At 35.9% G+C, this 25995-nt stretch overlaps 1 protein-coding gene and 1 long non-coding RNA gene across 11 annotated transcripts in view; one reads left to right on the forward strand and one right to left on the reverse strand.

Annotated features, from left to right (window-relative positions):
- LOC144300420 (uncharacterized) overlaps positions 1-3292 on the reverse strand; it is a 245578-nt gene extending 242286 nt beyond the window's left edge. For 4 of the 5 annotated variants that reach the window (XR_013367047.1, XR_013367045.1, XR_013367044.1 and 1 more), the window contains exon 1: positions 3190-3292. This is a non-coding gene — a long non-coding RNA (uncharacterized LOC144300420). The remainder of the gene's footprint in view (positions 1-3189) is intronic. The other variant, XR_013367046.1, reaches the window with a different exon arrangement.
- The window catches only part of SNX16 (sorting nexin 16), a 39245-nt gene continuing 16372 nt past the window's right edge, over positions 3123-25995 (forward strand). The window contains exons 1-5 of one of the 6 annotated variants that reach the window (XM_077876432.1): positions 3349-3541; positions 5030-5261; positions 5349-5823; positions 12953-13039; positions 16267-16415. In XM_077876432.1, coding sequence (XP_077732558.1) covers positions 5449-5823; positions 12953-13039; positions 16267-16415 — 611 coding nt within the window. In that variant the 5' untranslated portion in view covers positions 3349-3541; positions 5030-5261; positions 5349-5448. Of the gene's footprint in view, positions 3143-3347; positions 3542-5029; positions 5262-5348; positions 5824-12952; positions 13040-16266; positions 16416-25995 lie in introns of those variants that run through there. The other 5 variants (XM_077876436.1, XM_077876434.1, XM_077876433.1 and 2 more) reach the window with 5 other exon arrangements.

Here is a 25995-nt window from a genome sequence, read left to right on the forward strand (position 1 = left end):
GACTCAGGACAAATCAGTTCTAGAGAAGGGGCAAATGTGGGACTCTAGGAAGCTACCTCACGAGATGTCTGCCTATTGCACATTGCTTTTTTAACCATTCTTCCCTCTCTCCCTACCATTACCAATATCTATATACCATTGTATAAAATTATTCCCAAAGTGGATTCAAAATATTATGCTAGAAGTATATATTTTATATAAAGCTAAAGAAAGGGCAAAAAAAATGGTCTGCTGTTACTCTGCAGATTAAAATGTATACAATTTGACTATGTGTACTATATACAGTCATTCAAAATTAACTAAAATATTCCATAGAAACTAGCCATTAGGTATGCTCTGTCAAAGTGTAACTTTTACTCTGACAACCAGAGGACATTCTCTCGATTACTAAAGACATCAGGAGCCCAGAAATAAATCCATGCATACAGTCAATTAATTTATGATGAAGAAACCAAGAATATACAATGGGGAAAGGATAGTCTCTTCAATAAATGGTGTTGGAAAAACTAGACAGCCGGGATCCCTGGGTGGCGCAGCGGTTTGGCGCCTGCCTTTGGCCCAGGGCGCGATCCTGGAGACCCGGGATCGAATCCCACGTCGGGCTCCCGGTGCATGGAGCCTGCTTCTCCCTCTGCCTGTGTCTCTGCCTCTCTCTCTCTCTCTCTGTGACTATCATAAATAAATAAAAATTAAAAAAAAAAAAAAAAGAAAAACTAGACAGCCACATATACAAAAAAAATTAAAAAAATAGACTTCTATCTTACACCATACCCAAAAATGAACTCAAAATGGATTAAAGACTTGAATGTAAAATCTGAAACCATAAAAACTCCTACAAGGAAACATTGGTAGTACTGTAAAATCTGAAACCATAAAAACTCCTACAAGGAAACATTGGTAGTACGTTCCTTGACATGGGTCTTGGCAATGATATTTTGGATCCAGCCTCAAAAGCAAAGGCAACAAAAGCACAAACAAGTGGGACTGTGTCCAACTAAAAACCTTCTGCACAGCAAAAGAAATTATCAATAAAATGAAAATCCAACCTACTGAATGGGAGAAAATATTTGGAAATCATGTGGGATCTAATAAGAGGTTTATATCCAAAATATATAAAGAACTCATACCATTCAATAACAACAACAAAAAATCCAATTAAAAATTGGGAAGAAGGAGACGCCTGGGTGGCTCAGCCATTGAGCATCTGCCTTTCCCTCAGGGCATGATCCTGGGGTCTTAGGAGTCAGTCCCACATCAGGTTCCCCACCCCTACTCCCGTGTGGAACCTACTTCTCCCTCTGCCTATATCTCTGCCTCTCTCTGTGTCTCTCATGAATAAATAAATAAAATCTTTTTTTTTTAATGTGAATAGATATTTTTCCAAAGAAGACATACAGATGGCCAACAGGCATATGCAAAAATACTCAACTGTCACTAATCTGCAGAGAAATGCAAATGAAAATCACAATGAGTGCAGGGGCTTGAGAGGATGGGTTAAGTAAGTGATAGGAATTAAGGACTGCACATTATTTTTTTAAAAAGATAGGAAACAAGTGTTGGTGAGGATGTGGAGAAAAGGGAATTCTCATGCAGTGCTGATGGGAACGAAAATTGGTGCAGCCACTGTAGAAAACAGTATGGAGGTCCCTAAAAAAATTAAAAATAAAATTACCAAGTAATCCAAAAATTCCACTTCTGGGTACTTATCCCCCCCCAAAAAAAAAAACAGTAATTCAAAAACATATATGTACTCCCATGTTCACTCTGCCATTATTTACAATAGCCAAGATTTGGAAACAACCTGGATGTCTATCAATAGATGAATGAATAAAAGTGTGTGTGTATGTACACACACATACACACATATATAAAACAGAATATTATGCAGCCATTAAAAATTAAATCTTGCCATTTGTGATAACATGGATGGGCCTAGAAGGCATTATGCTAAGTGAAATAAGTCAGAAAAAGACAAATATCATATAATCTCTCTTATATATGGAATTTTATTTTTTTTATTTTTTATTTTTTTTATATATGGAATTTTAAAAAAGAAAGCTCATAGATACAAAGAACAGATTGGTGGTAGCCAGAAGTGGGGGTGAGCAAAATGAGTAAAGGGAGTCAGAACAACCTTCTAGTTATAAAACAAATTGCTCATGAGAATATAATGTACAGCATGGCAACTATCGTTAATAATTCTGTATTGCATATTTGAAAGTTGCTAAGAAAGTAAACCTTAAAAGTCCTCATCACATGAACAAAAATTCTGGAACTATATATGGGGACAGATTTTAACTAGATTTATTGTGGTGATTACTTTCTCAATATACATGTCAAATAATTAACATTGCACACTTAAAGCTAATATAATGTAATATATAAATTATACCTCAACCTAAAAACTTTTTTAAAGAAAATGTTCATTTACTGTAAGTAAAATCTAGACATTTATCAATACCAAATAGTCACAAAATAAAGAATATATATCTATATACTGAACGCTCTTTTCAATTTGTGGACAGAAGTTCTTCTTGGACAGCATCATCAACCAAAATCATTAATATGCCACAAACCAGATTATCTTCCTATGCTCATTTTGAAATTACAACTATCAATTTTTCCCAGTCTTGGAAATGTTCCAAAACCGGAGAAATCATGAGATGGTCTTTAAATCAAATTGCACAATTCTAATGATGAACGACCCTGTAAACTGGTCTAAACTTTGGCATTTGGCTATCAAAAAACAAGTTTCCCGATAACTTTACAGGTCTTCAGGTGTGCAAGTCTAACACGACTACTATTGTATCATATGGGATAAAACTGCACCCTGGATTGTATTAAAAAAAACAACAACAACAACACTCAACAACTTCAATTATCTGCCAACGATAAGGCGAATAAGCTTAAGGGCAGTGTTCTATCTTCCCACTCTTTGAATCGACTGTCATCCCCAATAAGGCGCCAGTTATTCTAGAAAACAATCTATAACCTATTAGAACCAGCCCGAGCCAGTGAAGACTACAAGTCCCATGATGCAAAGCAGGCGCCCGGACCAATGCCGGCTATAGTCCCTCCTCCGAGCTGCAATCCTCTGATCACCTGTGCGGCAAACTGGGCGTCTTGGCCTCCATTTCTCAAAGTTAGTTTATAAAAATAAAGCTAGGGCGGAGAAGGCAGAATTCTTACCACATAACTAGGCCCAACCCAGCTGCCAAACAGCCGGGGCCGCACAACTCCGGACAGCGTCGCGGGGCGGGGGGGGTGGGTGTGTGGCGGGAGGTGTCATGGCGGGGGGGGGGGGGGAGAAGCGCCTTGGCGTGACGTCACTTCCGGGAGGGGCGTTGCGGCGTGGCCCCACCCCCCACCTCTCCGGGATCCGGGGCCGGGCGGCGGGAGGCTGGGAGCGGCCGCTTTGGGGCGGAAGGTCACGTGAGGCTTCTTGGCCCGGGTGGGTGGAGACGGAGAGCTGCGGTTGCGGAGGGTCCACTTCAACCGTCCCCGGGAAGTGCGCTCCAACGGGATCGCGGAGTGGGCTGAGGTAGGGACGAGGCGGCGGCCGCTGCCCCGGGCGCCCCTGCGAGTGACACCTGCGCCCGCGGGGCTGGCGGGCGGCGAGCGGCGGGCGGCCTCCCCCGGAGGGAGGGTCGAGGGGCCCCGCGGGAGCGTCCGAGGCCGCCGCAGACCCCGCCGAGCGTGTGGGAGGCGCTGGCCTCGCACGGGCGGCGGAGATGCGACCGTCCGGGGGGTGGGGCGGGGCCGGGGGCAGAGGGTCCCCCTCACCCCCGGGGGCCGAGGACCCGTGGCCCGCCCTGACACCCACCGGGCCGTCCCGGGGTCGGGCTGCGCCTCGGTTTCTACCGCGTCGCTGAGGCTTGGGGCCGCCTCCCCTGCCCGAGGCTCTCCAGCGTAGGACTGGGATGCAGGTCCTCGGGGCATCTCCACGCTGAGGCAAAAGTGAGGACGCCGTCAGTGAAGCCAACGCGTTTCCGTAAAGTTTGGGGAGCGCTCACTTCTTTGCACGCCACTCACGGTATTGATCCGCGTCCTCTCCTCCCGGCCCTGCGGCCTCAGGTAGTTGGGTGGCAAGGGGCACGGCCATCCCGCAGGCCCCGAAGAGGCTAAAGTCTCAGACCTTTTATTTACTTCTTTTTGGGGGGGGGGAGGGCATCCAGCAGAACCGAGGAGCAGTGAATCAGCGCTTCAAGTTTCTTGAATCTGTGATGATGAGGAAGGTTGCCCAGAGCCACGTGCTGGGTTAAAAAAAAACCATCCTGCTTCAGCATCTTTGCAAGTCCCTGTAGTAGCAGCTCCCTGCTGACCTCTCTCAGCCCTAGAATCGCCTAGATAGAGGTCGCTAAGCGAGCCGGACCCCTTGTTTCATGTGTCGTTTCACACGTCTGTAGTCATTACAGTGTCTTCATCTGTTATTTAACAACTTAGTGGTAAACCTTTTCCTATGTTGCACAATTATGAGATTATTCCGAGACAGATTAGTCCTTTTAGACAACAGATTACTGGGCATGAGTCATCAAGGTTTGTTAAGTTACCCTCAGTTTCTGGCATAGCAGGATTACTGATGACCTGGAAACTATGAAGAACATTTTAACTTTTCAACCGTTTCGTCCTGTTGGATGTAAGTTTAAGGTTCACTGGGTCTGATTTGATTAATTTAATTTGACCAAGTTGTTTTTTTGTTTTTGTTTTTTTTCAAATACGTTTGATTCTAGGTTTAGTAGACTGTTACCTTAAGAGCGGTTGTTAACTTCCCTGTGGTTCACTGTTAGAACTCTAGGTAATTCTTTAGAGTCTCACTAATTAATTTAAAAGGAAATGTGAACTGTTAGTACTCTAATTCTTTAGAATCTCACTAATTAAATTAAAAGGAAATGGGAATAATTCCCCTCCCTTTCTATTCTTCCCTCCTTCCCTCTTCTTACTGTATGTGGGAACTGTCAGGACCGTAAGCAGACAATGCAGCTTCAGAAAGGTCTTTACCACTCTTCCTGTTTCTGACTCTTTTGTGTAGGTGAGATCAGGCTAAAATGAACGTTGCAGAAATCTATCACAAGGCAATAAAGTGGAGATTTGAAAAGATGAACGTGTAATGTGAAGGTCAAGAAAAAGAGTGTGGAGTAGTTCTCTCTTTACCTTGCAAATGATATCTAGGGATTAAATGAAGAAGTTTGGGGTGTGTTTTCATTCCACATGAAGTCATGGAGTGTCACAGAATCAAAAGAAATGGGTGTGAACATTCTGAGGTGTTTTGTTATGTTTTGGTTTGGTTTGGTTTTGGATAATGCACCAAATTAAAGACTAACCTCTCAATATGTTCTTCTCCTTTTTAGATAGTGAATTCCTAAGAAGAAAATAATGGATTTCATATTAGTTGTTCTCTAAGTGTTTGGACTCAGCAGTGTGCGGGTCTGTTGCAAAGGCTAAAAGAAGATGGCAACTCCCTATGTCCCAGTTCCTATGCCCATAGGGAACTCTGCTTCCAGTTTTACGACCAGCAGAAACCAAAGAAGTTCTTCTTTTGGGAGCATCTCAACAAGCTCAAACTCTTCCAAAGGCCAGTTAGAGGACTCAAATATGGGTAATTTTAAACAGACAAGTGCACCTGATCAAACGGATAGTGCTTCGTCTGTCTGTAGCAGCCCCCTCATTAGGACTAAATTCACAGGTGCAGACTCTTCCATTGAGTATACCACCAGACCAAGAGAAAGCGAAGAGCAAAATCCTGACACAGTGTATGTGGAAGATAGACCTTCTACACCTACTATCCTGGGTTATGAAGTGATGGAAGAAAGAGCTAAGTTTACTGTGAGTATTGACTGTTACTGGACATCAGTAGAAAGTGAAAAATGGACTAACTCTGTGTGCTCTACCTGGGTTAAATCGTTACCTATGCTTACAATTTCTTGAACATAAAATTCAAGTCGTTTTTAAACCTCTAAGTACCGTCATGCTGTAGTAAACTTTTACTTGAATGAATTTTCACAAACCAGGCACATCTGTGAGCCTAGCACTCACAGATCAAGAAACAGAGTATTACTAGCATCCGAAAAGCAACCCCTCTCCATGCTGTCAATGAACACCCACTTTCCTGATAGCCTACATTAATTTTGCCTATTTTTCTGCTTTATGTGAATGGAATTACAGAGTATGTACTCTTTGGGGAGTGGTCTCTTCAGTATTGTGTTTGTAAGATCCATCCTTCATCTTGTAATTGTAGGTAGCTCACTTTTATTACTGATAGTATTCCTTTATGTGAGTATACTACAGTTTATCCATTGTACTGTTGAAGAGCATTCAGATAATTTTCAGTTGGGGGATCTTACAAATGCTACTGCTATGAGCCTTTTAGTACTTATCACTCATTAAACACGTTAACCCATTCCTGTTTGGGATCTGCCTAGGAGTGAAATCGCTGGATCATATGCCTAGCTTTAAAAGCTACTGATAAACAATATGCCTGAGTGGTTGTACTAGTTTATACTCCTATAAGCAGAATATGAGAGTTGCAGTTACTCCACACCTTCCCAACATGTGGTATTTTTTCATCATTTTTACTTTAGCTATTCTGATGGGTAGAGTAATATCACATATGTGGTCTTATTTTGCATTTTTAAGGAGTAATTAAATTGAAGACTTATTCGGCCATTGGACATTCTCTTTTGTGAAAGGTCTGTTCAGGACCTTTATTCATTTTTCTTTGGATAAAGTTTTTTACCACTTTGATTTATAGTTTTCTATACATTTTGGACCAAAGTTCTTTGTTAGAGCATACATTGTAACTGTTTGGTCTCTGTGGCCTTTTCACTTTCTTAATGCATTAGATTTATTTATCTTATTTATTTATCTAAGTTCATAGTTTTAATATAGTCCAGTTTTTTTCTCTTGTGGTTAGCACTTTTTAAAATTTGCCTACGCCCACCTGTATTTTCTTCTACAACCTTCATTGTTGGACCTTTCACATTTAGATCTGTAAACTATCTGGAATTGATTTTTTGTCCGACCTGTGAGACAAGGGTCAAAATACTTTTTTCTTCCCTCCATATGATATGTTGTTTGATGTTCTTGACATCTTGTTCTGTTTTCTGTTTGTCCATTGTTAATTTATATATTTTGGTCTTAGATATTAATGTGTATTTGTGTATCCAGAGACCTTGCTAAATACACTTATAATTGAAATAGCTTGTTCTTCCTCTTGGGTTTTCTTGATGTAAACTTTTTATATTTACTTCAACATTTCATGCTGTAAGCCTGTAATAGTATAGAAGGACCTCTGAAAAAAAAGTTTTTGAGATCATTTTTTGTTGCTGTTGTTGTTAGGGAAATGTTTAATTTTTAAAAAGCTTTTTATCTGAGTGTAGTTGACACAATATTTGTTTCAGATTACAACATAGTGATTCTTAATTCTCTATACTTTATGCCATGCTCACCATAAGTGTAGCTACCCTTTGTCACCACATAATACTACTGCAGTATCATTAACTATTTTCCCTATGCTGTACCTTTTTTTCCCATGACTTATTCATCCATAACTGGAGACCTGTATCTCCCACTCTCCTTCACCCATTTTGTACTTTCCTCTACCCCCTTTTCTCTAATAGCTGCCAGCTTGTTCTCAGTACTTACAGATCAGATTCTGCTTTTTGTTTATCTTATTTGTTTTTTAGATTCCTCATATAAGTAAAATCATATGCTATTTGTCTTTCTTAGTCTGCCTTATTTCACTTAGCATAACACCCTCTGAGTTCATCCATGTTGTTGCAAATGGCAAGATCTAATCCATTTTTTGTGACTGCAATATTCCTAAGTGGATTTTATCCATTCGTCTATCAGTGGACACTTAGGCTGATTCCTTATCTTGGCTATTATAAATAATGCTTCAGTAGACCTACAGGTGCAAATATCTTTTTAAATTACTGTTTTTATTTTCTTTGGGTAAATACCCAGTAGTAGAATGACGAATCATATGATAATTCTATTTTTATTTTTTTAAGAAACTCCGTACTGTTTTCCACAGTGGCTGTACCAATTTACATTCCCACTCACAGTGTATAGGGGTTCCTTTTTTTCTACATCTTTAGTAACACTTATTTCTTACTTTTTTTATTTTAGCCACTCTGACAGATATAAGGTGATATCTCATTCTGGTTTTCATTTCATTCTGGTTAGTGATGTTAAGCATCTTCTCATGTGTCCATTTGCCATCTGTATGTCTTTGGAAAAATGTCTACTCAGGTCTTCTGCCCATTTTTAATTTGTGGGTTTTCTTGGTGTGGAGCTATGTAAGTTCTTTATATATTTTGGTTATTAATCTCTTATCAGATCATTTGCAAATATCTTCTCACATTCAGTAGGTTGCCTTTTAGTTTGATGATTTCCTTTGCTTTGCAAAAGCTTTTTATTTTTATGTAGTCCCAGTAGTTTATTTTAGCTTTTATTTCCCTAGCCTCAGGAGAGATATCTAGAAAAATTGCTAAGGCAAATATCAGAAAAATTATTGCATGTGTGTGTGTGTTTTATGGTTTCAGGTCTCACATTTAGGTCTTTAATCCATTTTGAGTTAATTTTTGTGTAAGGTGTTAAAAAGTGATCCAGTTTCATTCTTTTAAATATTGCTGTCCAGTTTTCCCAGCACCATTTATTGAAGAGATCTTTTTCCCATGGTATATTCTTGCCTCCTTTGTCATAGATTAATCGACTATATAAGCACGGGTTTATTTCTCAGCTCTCTATTCTGTTGCATTGATTTATGTGTCTATTTTTGTGCCAGTACCATTTGTTTTGATTAGTACAGCTTTGTAGTATATGTTGAAATCTGGAATTGTGATATCTCCAGCTTTGTTCTTTCTCAAAAGTGCTTTAGCCATACAGGGTCTTTTGTGGTTCCAAACAAATTTTATATTTGGTTTAGTTCTTTGGAAAATGTTACTGGTATTTTTGAAAGGGATTGCATTGAATCTCTAGATTTCTTTGGGTAGTAAGGACATTTTAACACCGTTCTTCTAATCTGTGATCATATCTTTCCATTTATTTGTGTTGTCTTCAATTTCTTTCATCAGTGTTTTATAGTTTTCAAAGTACAAGCCTTTTACTTCCTTGTTAAGTTTATTCCCAGTTATTTTATTCTGTTGGCACAATTATAAATAGAATTGTTTTCTTAATTTCTCTTTCTACTACTTTATTACTAGTGCATAAAAACACAACCAAAAAAAAAAAAAAAAAAAAAAAACCACAACCAGTTTCTGTGTATTAATTTTGTATCCTGCCACTTTACAGGATTCATCTATTACTTCTAGTAGTAATTTTGGTGGAATCTTTAAGGTTTTCTGCATACCATATCGTGTCATCTCCGTATAGTGACAGTTTAGCTTCTTTCTTACCATTATGGATGCCTTTTGTTTCTTTTTCTTGTCCAATTGCTGTGGCTAGGACTTCCAGTACTATGTTGAATTCAAGTGACAGGAGTAGATTTTCTCGTCTTGTTCCTGATCTTAGAAGAAAATCTCTCAGCTTTTCACCATTGAGTATAATGTTAGGTGGGTTTTTCAGATATGGCCTTTATTATATTGAGGTATTTTTTTAAATCTATTTTGTTGAGAATTTTTATCATGAATAGATCTTGAATTTTATCATATAGCTTTCTGCATCTATTGAAGTGATCTTATGACTTTTATCCTTTGTGTTGTTGATGTAGTATATCATGTTGATTGATTTGCTGATTTGCAGATGTTGAACCATTCTTGAACCATTGCTGAACCGTAAATCTCACTTGATTATGGTGGATGATCCTTATAATATGTTGTTGAATGCAATTTGAGGATTTTTGCACTATGTCAATATTGAAATAATTTATGAAGAGAGACAGTCTTTAGAGTCAAATTATCATAAGACTGATGATGTGATGGGAAATTTGCATGAACCTTAATTTTTTTTGAACTTTTTTTTTTAAGATTTTACTTATTTATTCATGAGAGACACAGAGAGAGAGAGAGACACAAGAGACACAGAGACACAGGCAAATGGAGAAGCAGGCTCCATGCAGGGAGCCTGACGTGGGACTCGATCCCGGGTCTCCAGGATCACACCCTGGGCTGAGGCGGTGCTAAACCGCTGAGCCACCAGGGCTGCCCTGGACCTGACTTTTTGAAAATTATAATAAACTGGTGGCACATTTTCTTACATTGGCCTAACTTATGCAAGATGAGTATTCACTGAAGTGATGTGTGTGAAAATACAAATTCATAGGCAAATTTAAGGCAGCGATACATAAAGTCTTTAAAAACACTGTAGAGGAAGAAGTAAATAACAGGTATGAAATGATTTCTATTCATTTATTCATTAATTCATTTTGAGGGTACCTGTTTTGTCATGCACTCTTCCAAGTAGTAATAATACAGCTACTCGAATGAATGAATGATAAATAAACTCCTTAAAATGTTGATATGTCATATGGTGCTAACTGCTATAAAGAGAAATAAAAGAGTGAAGGGGAATATTTTCTCCACAATTGGAGTTGCAACGTAAATAACACTGTCAGTCAAGGTCTCACAGAAAAGACGTTAGGGCTAAGAGGTAGCTATGAGAATATCTCACCTTCCTGACAAGTGAGACAACTACAGAGGCCCTTGTGGCTGACAGAAGAAGCCATGGGGAGAGATGTAGGAACTGAAATAACAGGTAAAGATGAGGAGTGTGATCCACTGGTCAAGTAAAGCATGGAGGCCATTGTAAGGCCATTAGATTTTACTCTGCGCAAGATGGGAATCTTTGAAAAGGTTTTAAAAGATGATCTGTCATGTGATCTGACTTAATGTTTAAGGGCTCATCTGGCTACTGAGTTAAGACTAGGGATCCCTGGTGGCGCAGCAGTTTGGCGCCTGCCTTTGGCCCAGGGCGCGATCCTGGAGACCCGGGATCGAATCCCACGTCGGGCTCCCGGTGCATGGAGCCTGCTTCTCCCTCTGCCTGTGTCTCTGCCTCTCTCTCTCTCTCTCTCTCTCTCTCTCTCTCTGGGACTATCATAAATAAAAAAAAAAAAAAAAAAAGACTAGATTTTGTGGAGGAAGAATGGAAACAGGAGGTCTTAGGTTCTTGCAGTAATCTTCAGAAGACATAGTGGCGTGGATAGGATGGTGGAAGAAGTCTTAAGAAGTGATCAGATTCTGGATATATTTTGAAGGTAGAACCTTGAGATGTGGGATAAAAAGAAATCAAAGATGTTCTCAAAGTTTACTGAAAAGTTCTAAAATAAGGACTATATAAAAAAGATAGCACAAAGTAGTGTATACTGAGGTTCCAGTAAAGTGCAGAAACCATAGCTGCTGTTAGAACATAGGAGAGGGAATAATCAGTAGTGTCTTTAAAGTTTTCATTGAAGGCACTACTTATACAAGTAGAAGCATAGGAAAGCTCTCTAGAGAAGATAAAACACAAAAATCTGTACTTTATCTTTCCTAGAGAAGTAGGATTGCTCAGGGGCCACTGTGGAGAAAAACTTGGGAGGATTCATTTTTTAAAATAGGAAAATAAAATCAAATATGGGTTATATGTAGATAAACCTTATTATTATATGAAGTTGGTTTTTATCATTGTATCAGTTATTCATACTCAAAAGTTTTGAAGTTTGTTCCAATTAGGAACTCCTAAAAAGAATGTTTCATTAGTATTCTCTTTGCAAGTATCTTAGGGACTTTCTGCAGACTTTAAAAGATATCCAAATAATCTTCCTCATCTTTATATGTTACAAAGATAAATTATTTTTACTTCAAAGCTAAAGGATTCATCCTTAACCTCTACTGATTCTCCCCCTTAAAAGCTGAAAGAGAAGTAAGGGAGAAACATCATATGGTAAGAATAATCTAGTCCTTAAGACTAGGTGAGCCACAGAAGTGAGTCATATTTTTTAATTTAAAATTTCCTAGTAGCTATGTTTTAAAAAGTGAAGGAAACAGATGAAATTATATTTAATAATATATTTTATTTAATTCAAAACCATTTTAATGAAGTGTTATACATCTTTTTTTTTTTTCATTCTAAGTCTTTGAAATGTGGTATGTATTTTACACTCACAGCACTTGTCAGTTGGGACTTGTCACATTTCCAGTGTTCAGTAGCCACGTGTGGCTAGATTGCAGCTATCTTCAAGAAAAAAAGTTACTCATTTTTAAGAGAGCTTCACTTGTTCAACAAATAGTTACTGAGTATTTCATATGTGCTGTGTTTTTAGTTTAGCCTAAAATACTGTACCAAAACTACCAGGAGATGTTTCTCTGGCTCTCTGTTATAAATAGTACTTCCTCATAATAAACTCTAAAATTATACTTTTGAAAAATGAAATCTAGTTTTCTTATTATATGCTTTTTAAAATACTGACATGCTTCAACCAAGTTTTTTTATTTAAAGCCTAGGTAATTGTGCATAATTATAGAAGTGTAAACTTTTATCTAATATGAATATTTTCAGCTGCATTTCATCCTTAAAGATTAAAACAACATCAAATTTATTTGAAAACTCTGTATAATACTTACTGAATTTAGAAATTAAATTGATTGTGTAGGACAAGAGTGGCAATTTTTTCACAGCTTTTTCAAGCATGGTTGAGTCATCAATTTTTTAATATTTTAGCATAAAATATATTTTGGAACTGATGAGTTCATTTATTAATAGTGTATGCCAAAAAAGCATTTTGTCTTTAATTTGTCAGGCATGTTTCTTAAATAAATCTTGCTTTTGGTGCCTACATTGATTATTTGTATATTTGCTGATCCAAATGATTTCTGATATTTTTTACATACTAATTGTTATGACCTGGGTTGTCAAGTAAAAATTTTAAAAATATTTGGTTTGCTTTGAGTTTTAAATATCTTTATATACTTTTTTTTTCACCTCCCTCTTTCTCTCTCTCTCTCTCTTGCTCTCTCTCTCTCTCTCTACATAGGTATATAAAATACTAGTAAAGAAAACTCCAGAAGAAAGTTGGGTAGTTTTCAGAAGATACACTGATTTCTCTAGACTTAATGATAAAGTAAGTACTTCAGTAAATCTAAAATAGACTTTCTGGTTTTGAATTATTATCTATTCCTGACAGTTCTACTGTTAAATATCTGTGGGTTTTCCTCCTTGTTAGTTATTTGAGTGAAGTCAAATTTTGCTAGTTCCTAAGAAAATTAATTATTTCATTTTAATAGCCTAAAGGACCATCTCTATACATAACTTCCTTTTTTGGAAATAAAAAAATTATTTTTAGTATAAAAATGTGAAAACCTTAAAATTACTAACAGAAATACAAATGATTATATAATCATGAATTTGAAAAAGATCTATATTTCTCCCTCTCCCGCTGTGATCTCTCTCACCTTCACACTCTCTCAAATAAAATCGTCAGGGAAAAAAAAGGGGGGGACACCTGGGTGGTTCAGTCCGTTAGGTGTCTGCCTTCTGCTCAGGTCATGATCTCAGGGTCCTGGGATTGAGCCCCCCATCAGGCTCTCCTCTCAGCAGCAAGTCTGCTTCTCAATCTCCCTCTGATCTCTCTAGCTTTTGCTATCTCTCAAAAAAATATCTTTTAAAAATAATAATAATAAAGAAAAAGATCTATAAAGATCCCCTAAATCATATAAGAGAATAAACAAAAAAAAATTCTAACATTTTGTGTTAGTTTTCTATTGTTGTTTAACAAATTACTACAAACTCTATGACCTAAAATGTACCTGTTTATTATCATGATTTAGGTGAACTCAGCTAGGTGTGCCATGTAGGGTCAGACAAGGTCAAAATCAAGCTGTTGACTAAACTGGGCTCTTCTCCAGAGGCTCTGAGAAAGTATTGGCTTTCAGGCTCATTCAGGTTGTTGGCAGAGTTTAATTTCTTGTAGTTGTAAGACGAAAGTCTTCATTTCCTTGCTGGTTGTCAGCCAGAGATTGTTCTTAGTTTATAGAGTACTGTCCAGTCTTTGCACATGGCCCCTCCACCTTCAAAGTCAGTTATAGCAGGTCAAGTCCTTTTTGTGCTTTGAATTTCTCTGACTTTTCTCTTCTTCCACCAGCCAAAAAGAAAGCTCATGATAAGATTAGGTTCACCCAGATAATCTCCCTATCTTAAGGCCAATTGAAAAGTAACCGTAATTACATCTTCATAATCTGTTTTATTATGTAATGTAACAAAATCACAGAAGCAACACTAGGGACAAAGATCATGGGGCTATCTAGAATTCTGCTTTCTGCACATATGAAACAGAATAATAATAATAAAAACCCTCAATATATTAAAAACTCTTAAAACTAAATTACAGAGTAAACCCCAAAGTAGAAAATATTATAAATGATGTGAACGAGGCAAACCACAGAAGATATATAAATGGCCAATAAATTTGGAAAACATTTGATATCATGAGTACTCAAAAGAAAATAAACAATTTTTCTCTCATCAAGTTAACAGACATTTAAGTGGTATTTATTTAAGTGGTATTACCCATTGTTGGAAATATGAATCTTCCTAGGGGACATACCTTCCTAAAGTTGTATATAATTTTGACAAAATAATCACATTTCTGGGATTTATCCAATATAAGAAATGATGGACAGAGACAATATTTAGCTCCAAGGATACTGTTCACTGTGTTTAATTCATTAATTTTCATTGTCTGTGTTTTAATCTGTTTTTAATAGTTAAAAATTAGAACCAACCTAAATTTCCACTAGAGAATTGATTGAGTAAATTGCACTAAGAATGTAATAGAGAAAGAGCTGAGATGTGTCCACAGAGCTAGAGGGAAATCAATTGAGGCAGGTAAGGGTAGTGGTATTTTAGAAACCAGGAGCATTTCTCAAAAAAAAACAAGTGGTTTATGATATTTCTGAGAAGCTAAGATGACCTTAGATGAAAAATCACTCCCTAATTTTTACAGGTGTTTAGTAGAGGAAACTTTACTGGTCCTGTTCTCTCCCATCTTCCACCTTTACCCTCAAAACTCTAAAGTTAGTATATTCTTATAATTTTTAGTGGTAGGAAACCCCATTTATATGATTTTGCAGTTGCCTGGCTGCCAACAAGTTTTTGCCATTCTGAAAACCTCAATTTTAGTGAAAGGTAAAATATAAAATGCTAAGCTATTTTATCTTCTATATAGGTATTATCAAGATGACTTTTAGTAGTGTGCCAAATATTTAAAAGTATTGTTGGTAACATATTTTCACCATTATGTTGAACTTTATTTACTGTTCCTAAGTTCTTATTATGACATTGATGAATTAAAAACCTATAATTCTGTACTTCTATTGATTTCTTTTAATAATTAAATAAGATCAAAATAATTCCTGAAGTTACCAGATACTTAAGTGGAATTCTTAATTTGTTTATGAAATTGTTAAAATAATTGTTCATAAAGACTAATTTCTAACAGTTTATGACTTTTTTAATCCTTTATGACTTGCTATATTTCTTTTCAGGGCTCAACTATTATTTTAATGTTTAGATTCATCTTTATATTCATCTCTCCAGATTCATCTTTATATTGCTATAATATTTATATTAGGCAAGCTGATATTTAGATAACTCTTAAGCTTTTAAAGAAAGATATTAGTAGGAATTTAATCTAAATTAGTAAATATCTCCTTGATATTCCAAATTGGGCATTTAAAATTAATAAGTATCTATGTCAGTGTTCTAGGTACCAGAAAGAACTCTACCCATGACCTGCTTTTACTTTGCAAGAATAAAAAAAAAATGTGTGTAAACATCAGGCCACAGTCTGAGAGAAAATATTTGTCATATGAATAACTGGCAAAGGACTTATATCCAGAATATATTAAAGAACTCTTGCAACTTAATAATAAAAAGATAAATAACCCAATTTTTTTTTAAGTGGAGGGGTTAGAAGATTTGAATAGATAATTCACCAAAGATATGCAGATCCAAAAAAGCCCACGAAAGAATAGTTAACATTATTTGTTGATGGAGAAATGCATATTAAAGCCACAGTGAAATACTACTACATACCCACCAGAATGGCTAACATTAAAAGAATGGACAATGCCAAGTGTTGACAGGGATGTGTAGCAGCTGTAACTCCTATGTATATACAACTGGTAAAAACCAACAAGTAAAACAATCAAGGTATAAAAAGCTTAGCTGAATTTAATTATTTTATTTTAAGCTTATTTCATCAACAAGTTCATGTAGTTAACAGGATATTTTTTATAGGATTGATATACTATAGTTGAACATTATATTTTCTTTTTTCTTCTTTTTCAGTTAAAAGAGATGTTTCCAGGCTTTCGATTGGCACTTCCACCAAAACGCTGGTTCAAAGATAATTACAATGCTGACTTTTTAGAAGATAGACAACTAGGATTACAAGCATTTCTTCAAAATTTAGTGGCTCACAAGGACATTGCTAACTGGTATGTAATAAACTGAAACAACTTGTTTAAAAAACAAATACAGGGCCAAAGTTATTCAAGCACAAAAACATAGGGTAGGAATATAATTTCTTGTCCTGATGCACTACTTAGAATTTCCTTGCTTTTTATCAATAAGAATTTTACTCAGCATTTGATTTGTATTAACTTTTTTTTAAAAGTGAGCAAAGATAAAAATTTTGCTATGTAAAAGAAATTTTAGGGGCACATGGGTGGCTCAGTTGGTTAAGCATCTGCCTTTAGCTCAGGTCATGATCTCCAGATCTTAGGATCAAGCCCCGTGTTGTCTCCCTGCTCAGCAGGGAGTCTGCTTGTAACTCTCCCTTTTCCTCCTTCTCCCCCCGCCCCCCGCAATAAAAAAAGTCTTTAAAAAAATTTTTTAGGTTAAAAATTCAGTGTACCATATACTCAAACCACCCAACTGTAAACTTGATTTTAGTATTTAGTATTTTAACAATCATTTTAAACAAAGTGGCCCACATATTAGATTTTTTTATTAATATAACCCTGTATAATTTTGAAGGTAATATTCTTATATTTCTCCAAAGTAATGCAAAAATGTGAGGTTGGGTTAATTTATATAGAGGGTAAAGTGTGAAAATAAAAAGCATTAAAGAGCAGGAGAAAGGATCTGTATGTTATTCTGCTTCTGAAAATATAAGAAGATTGCGTTATGATTTAATATCAGCCAGGTATCTTATTTTAGAATTTATTTTATCAGGTGAATTAGAACTATTTTGATATAAGTAGAGAACATTTACAAGGCAGCAATAGCATGTTGCATAACTACTTGTATCTATAACTGTGTTTAGTAGTTTTTCACATAAGGATGGAAAACAAAGCAACCAACTTGTCTTATTTTTTCTCCCCTTTTTTCTCAGTCTTTTTTTAATGTGTATATTACCTCATGTTATATATAACACACATGCTATACATATACACCTTTTTTCTTAATGTGTGTTGCCCAAGCTTGATGGCTGCTACTTGAGTTCTCTGCCCATCCCCCCTCATTTTCCTCTATGAAAGGAACTATAAGCCAGACCCCTTCTCTCAATTCCATAGTCATATATGCAATTGCCTCCTTGATATCTCCTTCAGATATCTCAAACTGACATCAAACCCAGGTAAAAGCTACTCTGTAGACTTTTCCTAATGTTTAGCAGCATCATTTACCAAGAACCTGGGAGATGTCCTTGACACAACCCTCACCATCCTATCCCTTCCTTTATAGTTTAAATTCCAATCAAATTAGGCTTTCATATGAACAAAATAAGGGAGTTTATGAAATGCTACTTGGTATGATAAAGATTGTAAATGTAGCGGGAACTCAGAGAAGGGAAAGATTGGTCCTTTTCTCAGTGATCAAGCAATACTGGAAGTAGGAAGTAGGATTTTAGAACTTTGAAGGCTAAGTTAAGATTATGGGTAATGACAACAAAGAAAAATTACTATCTTTACATGGCTAAGTAACTATTTGATATTAATTTGTTATAGATTTATAATTATAATCCTTTCACTTTCCTCTTTTACTATCCTTAACACTTCACAACATAGTTACTTCTTAACATTCATGTTGGCTAAGAGCTTGCCATTACACAATTGGCAGCTTTTAATATTATAATCTCTCTAACTGTAACAAAGCAGAAGTAGAAGAAAGTAAGAACTGAAAGAATACTGAGGAGTATTGGTCTGAAAGTTTTAAGATATTATTTTCAGAAGCATTTAGAAAATACAGAATAAATAAACAAATTGAAAAGTCAATATTTTTAAGATTTCAATAAGTCAGAGGATTTATTATTTTGTCTGTTCCATAAATATTTAGGTCTTAATATATATAAGATAGTATAATACAGAAAGGTGCATTACGTACTGATCCTTTATTCAAAAAAATGGAATAGGAGGAAGAGTCACCCAAAGAAAACCTATCATGAGTAGAGCTAGGTCTTTTTCAGAGGAGGAAGAGGGAGAGAACTTTTGACTAGGAGAATTGGAAGAGGCTTCCTAGAGGGTGACATTTGAGCTGGATTTTAAAGAACTAACGATATTTGGACCAAGAAGGAGAAAGTGAAGGACCTTACAAATGAGAAGGAGTATTATATTGAAATGCACAAATAAGAAGGCATAGGTCCTGTGCCAGCAGCATGTGGCTGTTTGTCAAGGTAAAGGATATCTAAAGATGGACAGAAGGGAAAAGTCTTACATTGCACAATTTGGTTATACTTACTATATAGTTACAGTTAATAAATTTTATGATTTACATATAAATTATAAATACAGTTTATTGATTTATACTATCTTATGATATTTTGAAATTGTTGCATCATTTAATCAGCACAGCAAATATTTCGCTATTCTCTATTTTCAGAAGCACTACACAAATATATGATTTACCAAATTTTTTTCTCCTTTTTAATTCTTGAAAGTAGAGGGGTTAAATTATATAACTTTTTTCCTATTACTATCCATCTATAAGAACTTTAGTGCCAAAATTCAAGTTTTATATTCTATATGTGTTTGAAAAAAAGTTCAGGATGGATTTGCATTAACAGCAGTTCATATTAAAAAAAAAAAATAGAGTCGCCTGGGTGGCTCAGCAGTTAAGTATTTGCCTTCCGGCTCAAGGCATGATGCTGGAGTCTTAGGGATCGAGTCCCACACTGGTCTCCCTGCGTGGAGCCTGCTTCTCCCTCTGCCTGTGTCTCTGCTTCTCTCTGTGTGTGTCTCATGAATAAATAAATATTTTTAAAAAATTAAAATTAAAAAAATTTTAAAAATACGTGTTTACATGAAGAAGCAATTGGAAAAAAATGATAATATTTACTCTTTAAAATGCAAAAGTACTTAGAGGATAAAATGCTGTCTTCACATATTTGAAAGATTAATCAAATGGTACTTAGCTTTAAAACAGTGCTTCTCAAAAAAAAAAAAAAAACAGTGCTTCTCCAATTGTAGTATGTATTGTTAGAGTGCAAGCCCTGAATCAGCAGATCTGGAGTGAAGATTCTGAATTTTTAAAGGTTTCTAGGTGATGCTCATACTGCTGATCTAAGAACCTCATTTTTAATAGTAAGACTAACATGTAAAAACTAGGAGTAATAGTGAGAAATGAGAAGGCCCTATCAGTTCAGGTAAGAAAGAGGTACGTATCATTTCAGGCTATCTAATATAAAAATACTCTGCCTTTTGAGAAAGTAAGTTTCTCTTTACCTTAAGTTTTTGAAAAGGCTAGATAACCATCAGTGGTATTGAAGGGGAAATTATTAAATAAGACATATTGGATTAGATGACTTCTTAAGTCTCTTCTAGTTGTAAAATTCCAGTAATTCCATAATTCTTGAACAAGAATACTTATTTAAACTGTTTTTTATGCGTTTTCAACCTTAACTATGTTCTCCTAGGAAATTTTTTTAATGTATATAAGTTGATTTTATATATAAAGATACTATCAAGAGAAGATGGGTTAGTCTTGGTATTTTTATAAAATTAAAGAATTCAGTTCTATATGCAGATGTTTATATAATGCCAGCTCCTGAGAACCAACATTATTGCTGAGGTAGGTGAAGTGATTTTCACCACTGTTAGTTTGGTAGATATCCAATTATGAACAGGTTTTTAAAATGAAATGAAATGTAATATTTTGTATTTGGATGTATCTAAAACTCTTACCTAATGAAACTGGGTCTCAGAGACCTTATACAAAATTTGGTTTCTTGGGCTTAGTAGTGAAATAATTATAGACTTACCTGATTTAAATCAATGTCTTCAGTTGGAAAATGAGTTAAATGGGCTAAGTAGTCTCTAAAACTTCCTTTCAACTCTAAATTTCTCATATCTGATCCTTTTCTTTCTTCCTCAAGATTCTTAAAGTCACACCATCAGAAATGACCAGATTTTGACCTTTTAACTCTTAAGACTTTCGGTCTTACTTATTGCTATCCAAAGTTTACCTTCTTGTAAAAGTTAGAAGTATCTGTTAAAACCTAAAATCCATCCCAAATTTGAGAATTGTAGGATAGTGTTTATTTACAACATTATATAGAAATTTGCTCTTAACAGTTGCATTAATTTTTTTTCTAATAAGATCATTATTTGTGGAATACTTTTTCTGTAATGTGTTAATTGGTTTGAATAGTCTGTACAGTTCAGAAACAACATCTGCCGTTTAGTGAAGCAGACAATACTTGATATTGATAAATAATACTTGGTTTGGTAAACAGACAATACTAATAATACAGTGTAATAAGTCCTGTGACAGGGATCTCCTCAAGGTAGTATGGTAATATGTATAAGAATATTGAACCTAGGGATGCCTCGGTGGCTCAGCGGCTGAGCATCTGCCTCTGGCTCAGGGCATCATCCCAGGATCCGGGATCGAGTCCCACATCGCTTCTCCCTCTGCCTATGTCTCTGCCTCTCTCTTTGTGTTTCTCGTGAATAAATAAATAAAATCTTTTAAAAAATAAAAGGATATTGAACCTAGAGATGCCTAGGTGTCTCAGTTAAGAGATCAACTCTTGATTTTGGCTCAGGTCATGATCTCAGGATTGTGAGATCAAGTCCCACGTGGGGCTCTGCACTGAGTGTGGAACACTTGAGATTCTCCCTGTGCCCCTTCCCACTGGTTCACACACCCATTCATGCACCTGCTCGCTCACATACCTGCTACCTCGCACACACATGCACATACACTCTCTCTCTCTTTAAAAATTAAGGAGCTCTAGTCAGAAAACCTCATGAGGAGATAGTAGATGAGCTAAGTCATGAAGAATAAATATGAATTAGCCAGATAAAAGAATTAGCCAGATAAAAATTCATAAAAATATGAATTAGCCAAGATAATAGCAGCAAGCATAAGTAAAGGTATAGAGCCATGAAATAGACATGAAGATGTACTGTTTTTGAAGTGTCAGTTAGGAAAGACCATTAAAACTGGAATGTAGGCAGGTGTTTTAAGCCAACAGAAAGATCTTGGCTTTGTTCTCTCTTGCTGGAGGTGGTGTAGATGGATTTTAAGCCTGGTTTGACATAAAACGTTTGGTTTTTAAGTACTTTGGATTTGAAAGAAATTGAACATAGGAACATAAGTGGGCTAGTTATTAGGCAAGAGATAGTCAAGGTCTAAACTGGGCCCCCACTACCCCCATATTCCACCACAGGAATCTCCGTGTGAGCCCTTCAGTCTCACAACCAGCCAACCCATCTCCAGTGTGACCCTCACTGTCCCCAGTCATGATCCCTGAGTCCTTATGCTCCAAGTTGTGTTTAATGTAAATTTTCTGCTATTTTCTTTTACCTTATAGAAAATAGTGAAGGGAAATATTAACTGACATAACATTTCTATCTGAAATCCTTGAGGAATATTTTCATGCAGTAACCTTTTTGTGCTTAATTTGATCTTAACAGAATTGGTATCTAGTATTTTTAGTACACTTTTTTACTTAGTTCTTGATTGACCTTTTAATGAATTGTAAGCATTAGTTTTAAGGGTTTTTCCTATTAAAACATACATTTCAAGATGACAAACATATATAAAAACCCTATTAAATTACGAGTTTTAAAAAAAATGAGAAATGTAAACAAATAAGTACCTATGAAAGAAAAAAAGTAAAATATAGTAAATGGAAGATGAAAGTTCACCAGATGAAACAGTTTTTTAAGAAGTTTGAAAATACAGTAAAACTCTGAAAGAAAACTTTTTCAGAGAATCAGGAAGAGATAAAGTTATAGTTGCTCTGATAATAAAAAAATACTGAGGAATACTATCTGTGATCTCCTTTATCTTTGGGCAAGCTAAGTCAACAACTAATCTCAATTTTAAAATAGAGTTTTCCAAAACACACTAAAAAACTACTCTAGGTAATAAAGGGAATACAAAGATACAAAGTCTTTCTTTACCTTTAAATTCCAGATTGTTGGAATTAGGTTTCTCTTTTATCCCAATGCTTTTCTTACCTTTATTATCATAGCCAAATGAGAGACAAAAGTATTAAAGATTGAATATGACAGAGAGACTAGGGGGGCTGATTGAACCTGTCAGTGAACAAGGAGGAAAAAAGAATAAGACCTGTTTCTTAAAAATTGACTTCTATTGAACTTATAGACCATTTAATAATATAGACTCTTTGGTATTTATACTTTATTTGAATTCACTTGATTTGTTTATAAATTATACATTGATAATATGTAGGAAATCACTGAGCAGAACCATGTCACACATAGGCAGTCAAATATATTTATCAAATCTAAATAAAGTTCTCTAGTCAGTGATTCTCAAGCAAGAGTAAGAGTTTTCTTTTCTAGGAAAAAAAAAAAAAAAATACCAGAATGTCTGAAAAAGAAATTGTTTTCTCAAACACTACCATCTCCCATAGATTCTTGTGTGTCCCTGTCCTATGGAATAGAGTTTGAGCATATGAACTCTCTTCCTCTGCCACCTGAGTCCTGTTGAAACCAAAGAAATGTAGTGAACCACTGAAAAAGTATCTTATAAATCAGTTGTATGGCTAGTTTTAAATTTCATTCTTATGTTACAAATTAGGTAGGGCATGGAATATGACCTTGAACTATATTGGAAAAAACTCTGGGGAATCCATTGGATTGGATTTTATTTGAGCAGAGCGCTAGACAGCTATATAGATCATAAAGATTTTTCTCTTTTTACTGAGATATACATTAATATATAACATCCCAGTAGTTTCAAGCGTACATCATAGTGATTCAGTATTTATACAATATGAAATGATTCCCACAAAAAATCTAGTTACCGTTTGTTACTACAAAGTTATTGCAGTGTTACTGACTATATTCCCTATGCTATATTTTAGGTGGAGGGCATTAAGAGCTACAAACTTCCAGTTATAAAATAAATAAGTCATGGGGAGGTAATATAGATCATAAAGATATTTAGGGAAGGAGAATGAAATAGAATAGCCACTCCAAAAAAGATTCCTACAGATCGTTACATTGTCAATATCACTGTTGATCTTGGGATAAATTTCAATTCTAAAACAGGTATAAAAAGAGATATATATATTCCCTTACCTACTTTTTCTTTGCTTGCAGCAGCATTTCAATAATTAATTTGTGAATGTAAAAATGTTACTAAAGGATGAGGAAATCAGGGTATAAACCTGTAAGAAAACAATGTCTCACATCGGGTAATCATACACTGAAAGCATTACAAAGAAAAAAAGACCCTTCTATAAATTTCTGTACATCTTCCTTATCGATCTTAAAGGCTTTTCCTCAGGGTTTCATCCAGACTTCTGACCTCTCGATTCCAAGGACAGTTTATTTCCCTTGACTTATTTTTGCCTAATAGTTGGTTCTCTAATAATGAATGGATAGAAGTATAATATCTAAACCAAAAGAATGTGTGGTGGCCCTATTCTTCACTGTGCTCTTAGACCAACTGCAGTATTCTAGAGGCCTTAGTTAAAGGATAGAGACAAGTTGGATGTGGTCAAAGGGAAGTGATGGTGGCTAGGGGAAAGGATCCAAATGAACAAAAATATAAGAGAAAAGAATTTAAAGGTAGAAAAAGACATATTTTCACTCAGAAGACAGAATTAAGGTCTTGCTCTACCACTTACAACATTGTATGTGTCATTTTAACTCTCTAAACTTTGGTATCATTTGTAAAATGGAAATGTAATGCCTGTCTTCAACTCACATGATTATTATGAAAATTAAAATAGGACATATGACAGCCCTGTGTGTGCAGTATACTTTAAAAATATTAGAAATGTTCAAGCCTCAGCAATCAGACAACAAAAAGAAATAACGATAAATTGGCAAAGAAGTCAAACTCTTACTCTACAGATGACATGATAACTTTATGTGGAAAGCCCAAAAGATTCCACCCCAGAATTGCTAGAACTCATACAGGAGTTCAGCAACATGGCAGAGTATAAAAACAATGCACAGAAATCAGTTGCATTTCTATACACTAGCAATGAGACAAAGAGAAATTAAGGAATCGAACCCACTTAGAATTGCACCAGGGGATCCCTGGGTGGCGCAGCGGTTGAGCGCCTGCCTTTGGCCCAGGGCGCGATCCTGGAGACCCGGGATCGAATCCCACATCGGGCTCCCGGTGCATGGAGCCTGCTTCTCCCTCTGCCTGTGTCTCTGCCTCTCTCTCTCTCTCTCTGTATGACTATCATAAATAAATAAAAATTTAAAAAAAAAGAGTGGGAGAAAATTTAAAAAAAGAATTGCACCAAAAACCATAAGATACTTAAGAGAATAAATAAAACATTTATTAAAAAAGTGAGGAAGACACAGAAATGGGAAAACATTCCATGCTCATGGATTAAAGAAAAAATATAATTAAAATGTCTATGCTACCTAGAGCAAACTACACATTCAATGCAATCCCTATCAAAATGCCATCTACATCTTTCACAGAGCTGGAATACATAATCCTAAAATTTGTATGGAACCACAAAAGACCCTGAATAGCCAAAGGAATATTGAAAAAGAAAACCAAAGCTGGTGGCATCACAATGCCAGAATTGTCACAATTTAAGGTATATTACAAAGCTATAGTCATCAAGACAGTGTGATACTAGCACCAAAACACACACAAATCAATAGAGAACCCAGAAATGGACCCTCAACTCTGTGGTCAACTAATCTTCAACAAAATAGTAATAAATACCTAAAGGAAAAAGGACAGTTTCTTCAGTAAATGGTGTTGGGAAAATTGGATAGCCCTATATAGAAGAATGAAACTGAACCATTTCCTCACACCATACACAAAGATAAACCCAAAATGGATGGAAGACCTAAACGTGAGACAGGAATACATCGAAATCCTAGAGGAGAACACAGGCAGCAACCTCTTCAACCTCGGCTGCAGCAACTTCTTGCTAGACACATCTCCAAAGGCAAGCGAAACAAGCAAAAATGAACTATTGGGACTTCATCAAGATAGAAAGCTTCTGCACAACAAAGGAAACAGCAAAACTAAAAGGCAACTTACAGAATAGAAGATATTTGCAAATGACATATCAGATAAAAGGCTAGTATCCAAGATCTATAAAGAACTTACCAAATTCACCCCAAAACCAATCCAATCAAGAAATGGACAGAAGATATGAACAGACATTTCTCCAAAGAAGACGTACAAATGGCCAAGAGACACATGAAAAAATGCTCCACATCTCTTGGTATCCGGGAAATACAAATCAAAACCACAATAAGATACCGCCTCACAACAGTCAGAATGGCTAAAATTAACAAGACAGGAAACAACAAACAGGATGTGGAGAAACGGGAATCCTCTTACACTACTGATGGAAATGCAAGCTGGTGCAACCACTCTGAAAAACTGGAGATTCCTCAAGAAGTTAAGCATAGAGCTACCCTGCAACCCAGCAACTACACTACTAGATATTTTCCCCAAAGATACAAAGGTAGTGGTCCAAAGGGGCACCTGCACCCCATGTTCATAGTAGCAATGTCCACAATAGCCAAACCGTGGAAAGAGCCAAGATACCCATCAACAGATGAATGGATAAAGAAGATGTGGTATATATAGACGATGGAATATTACTCA

The sequence above is a fragment of the Canis aureus genome, chromosome 28 (assembly GCF_053574225.1).
Source record: "Canis aureus isolate CA01 chromosome 28, VMU_Caureus_v.1.0, whole genome shotgun sequence".
Lineage (NCBI taxonomy): Eukaryota > Metazoa > Chordata > Mammalia > Carnivora > Canidae > Canis > Canis aureus.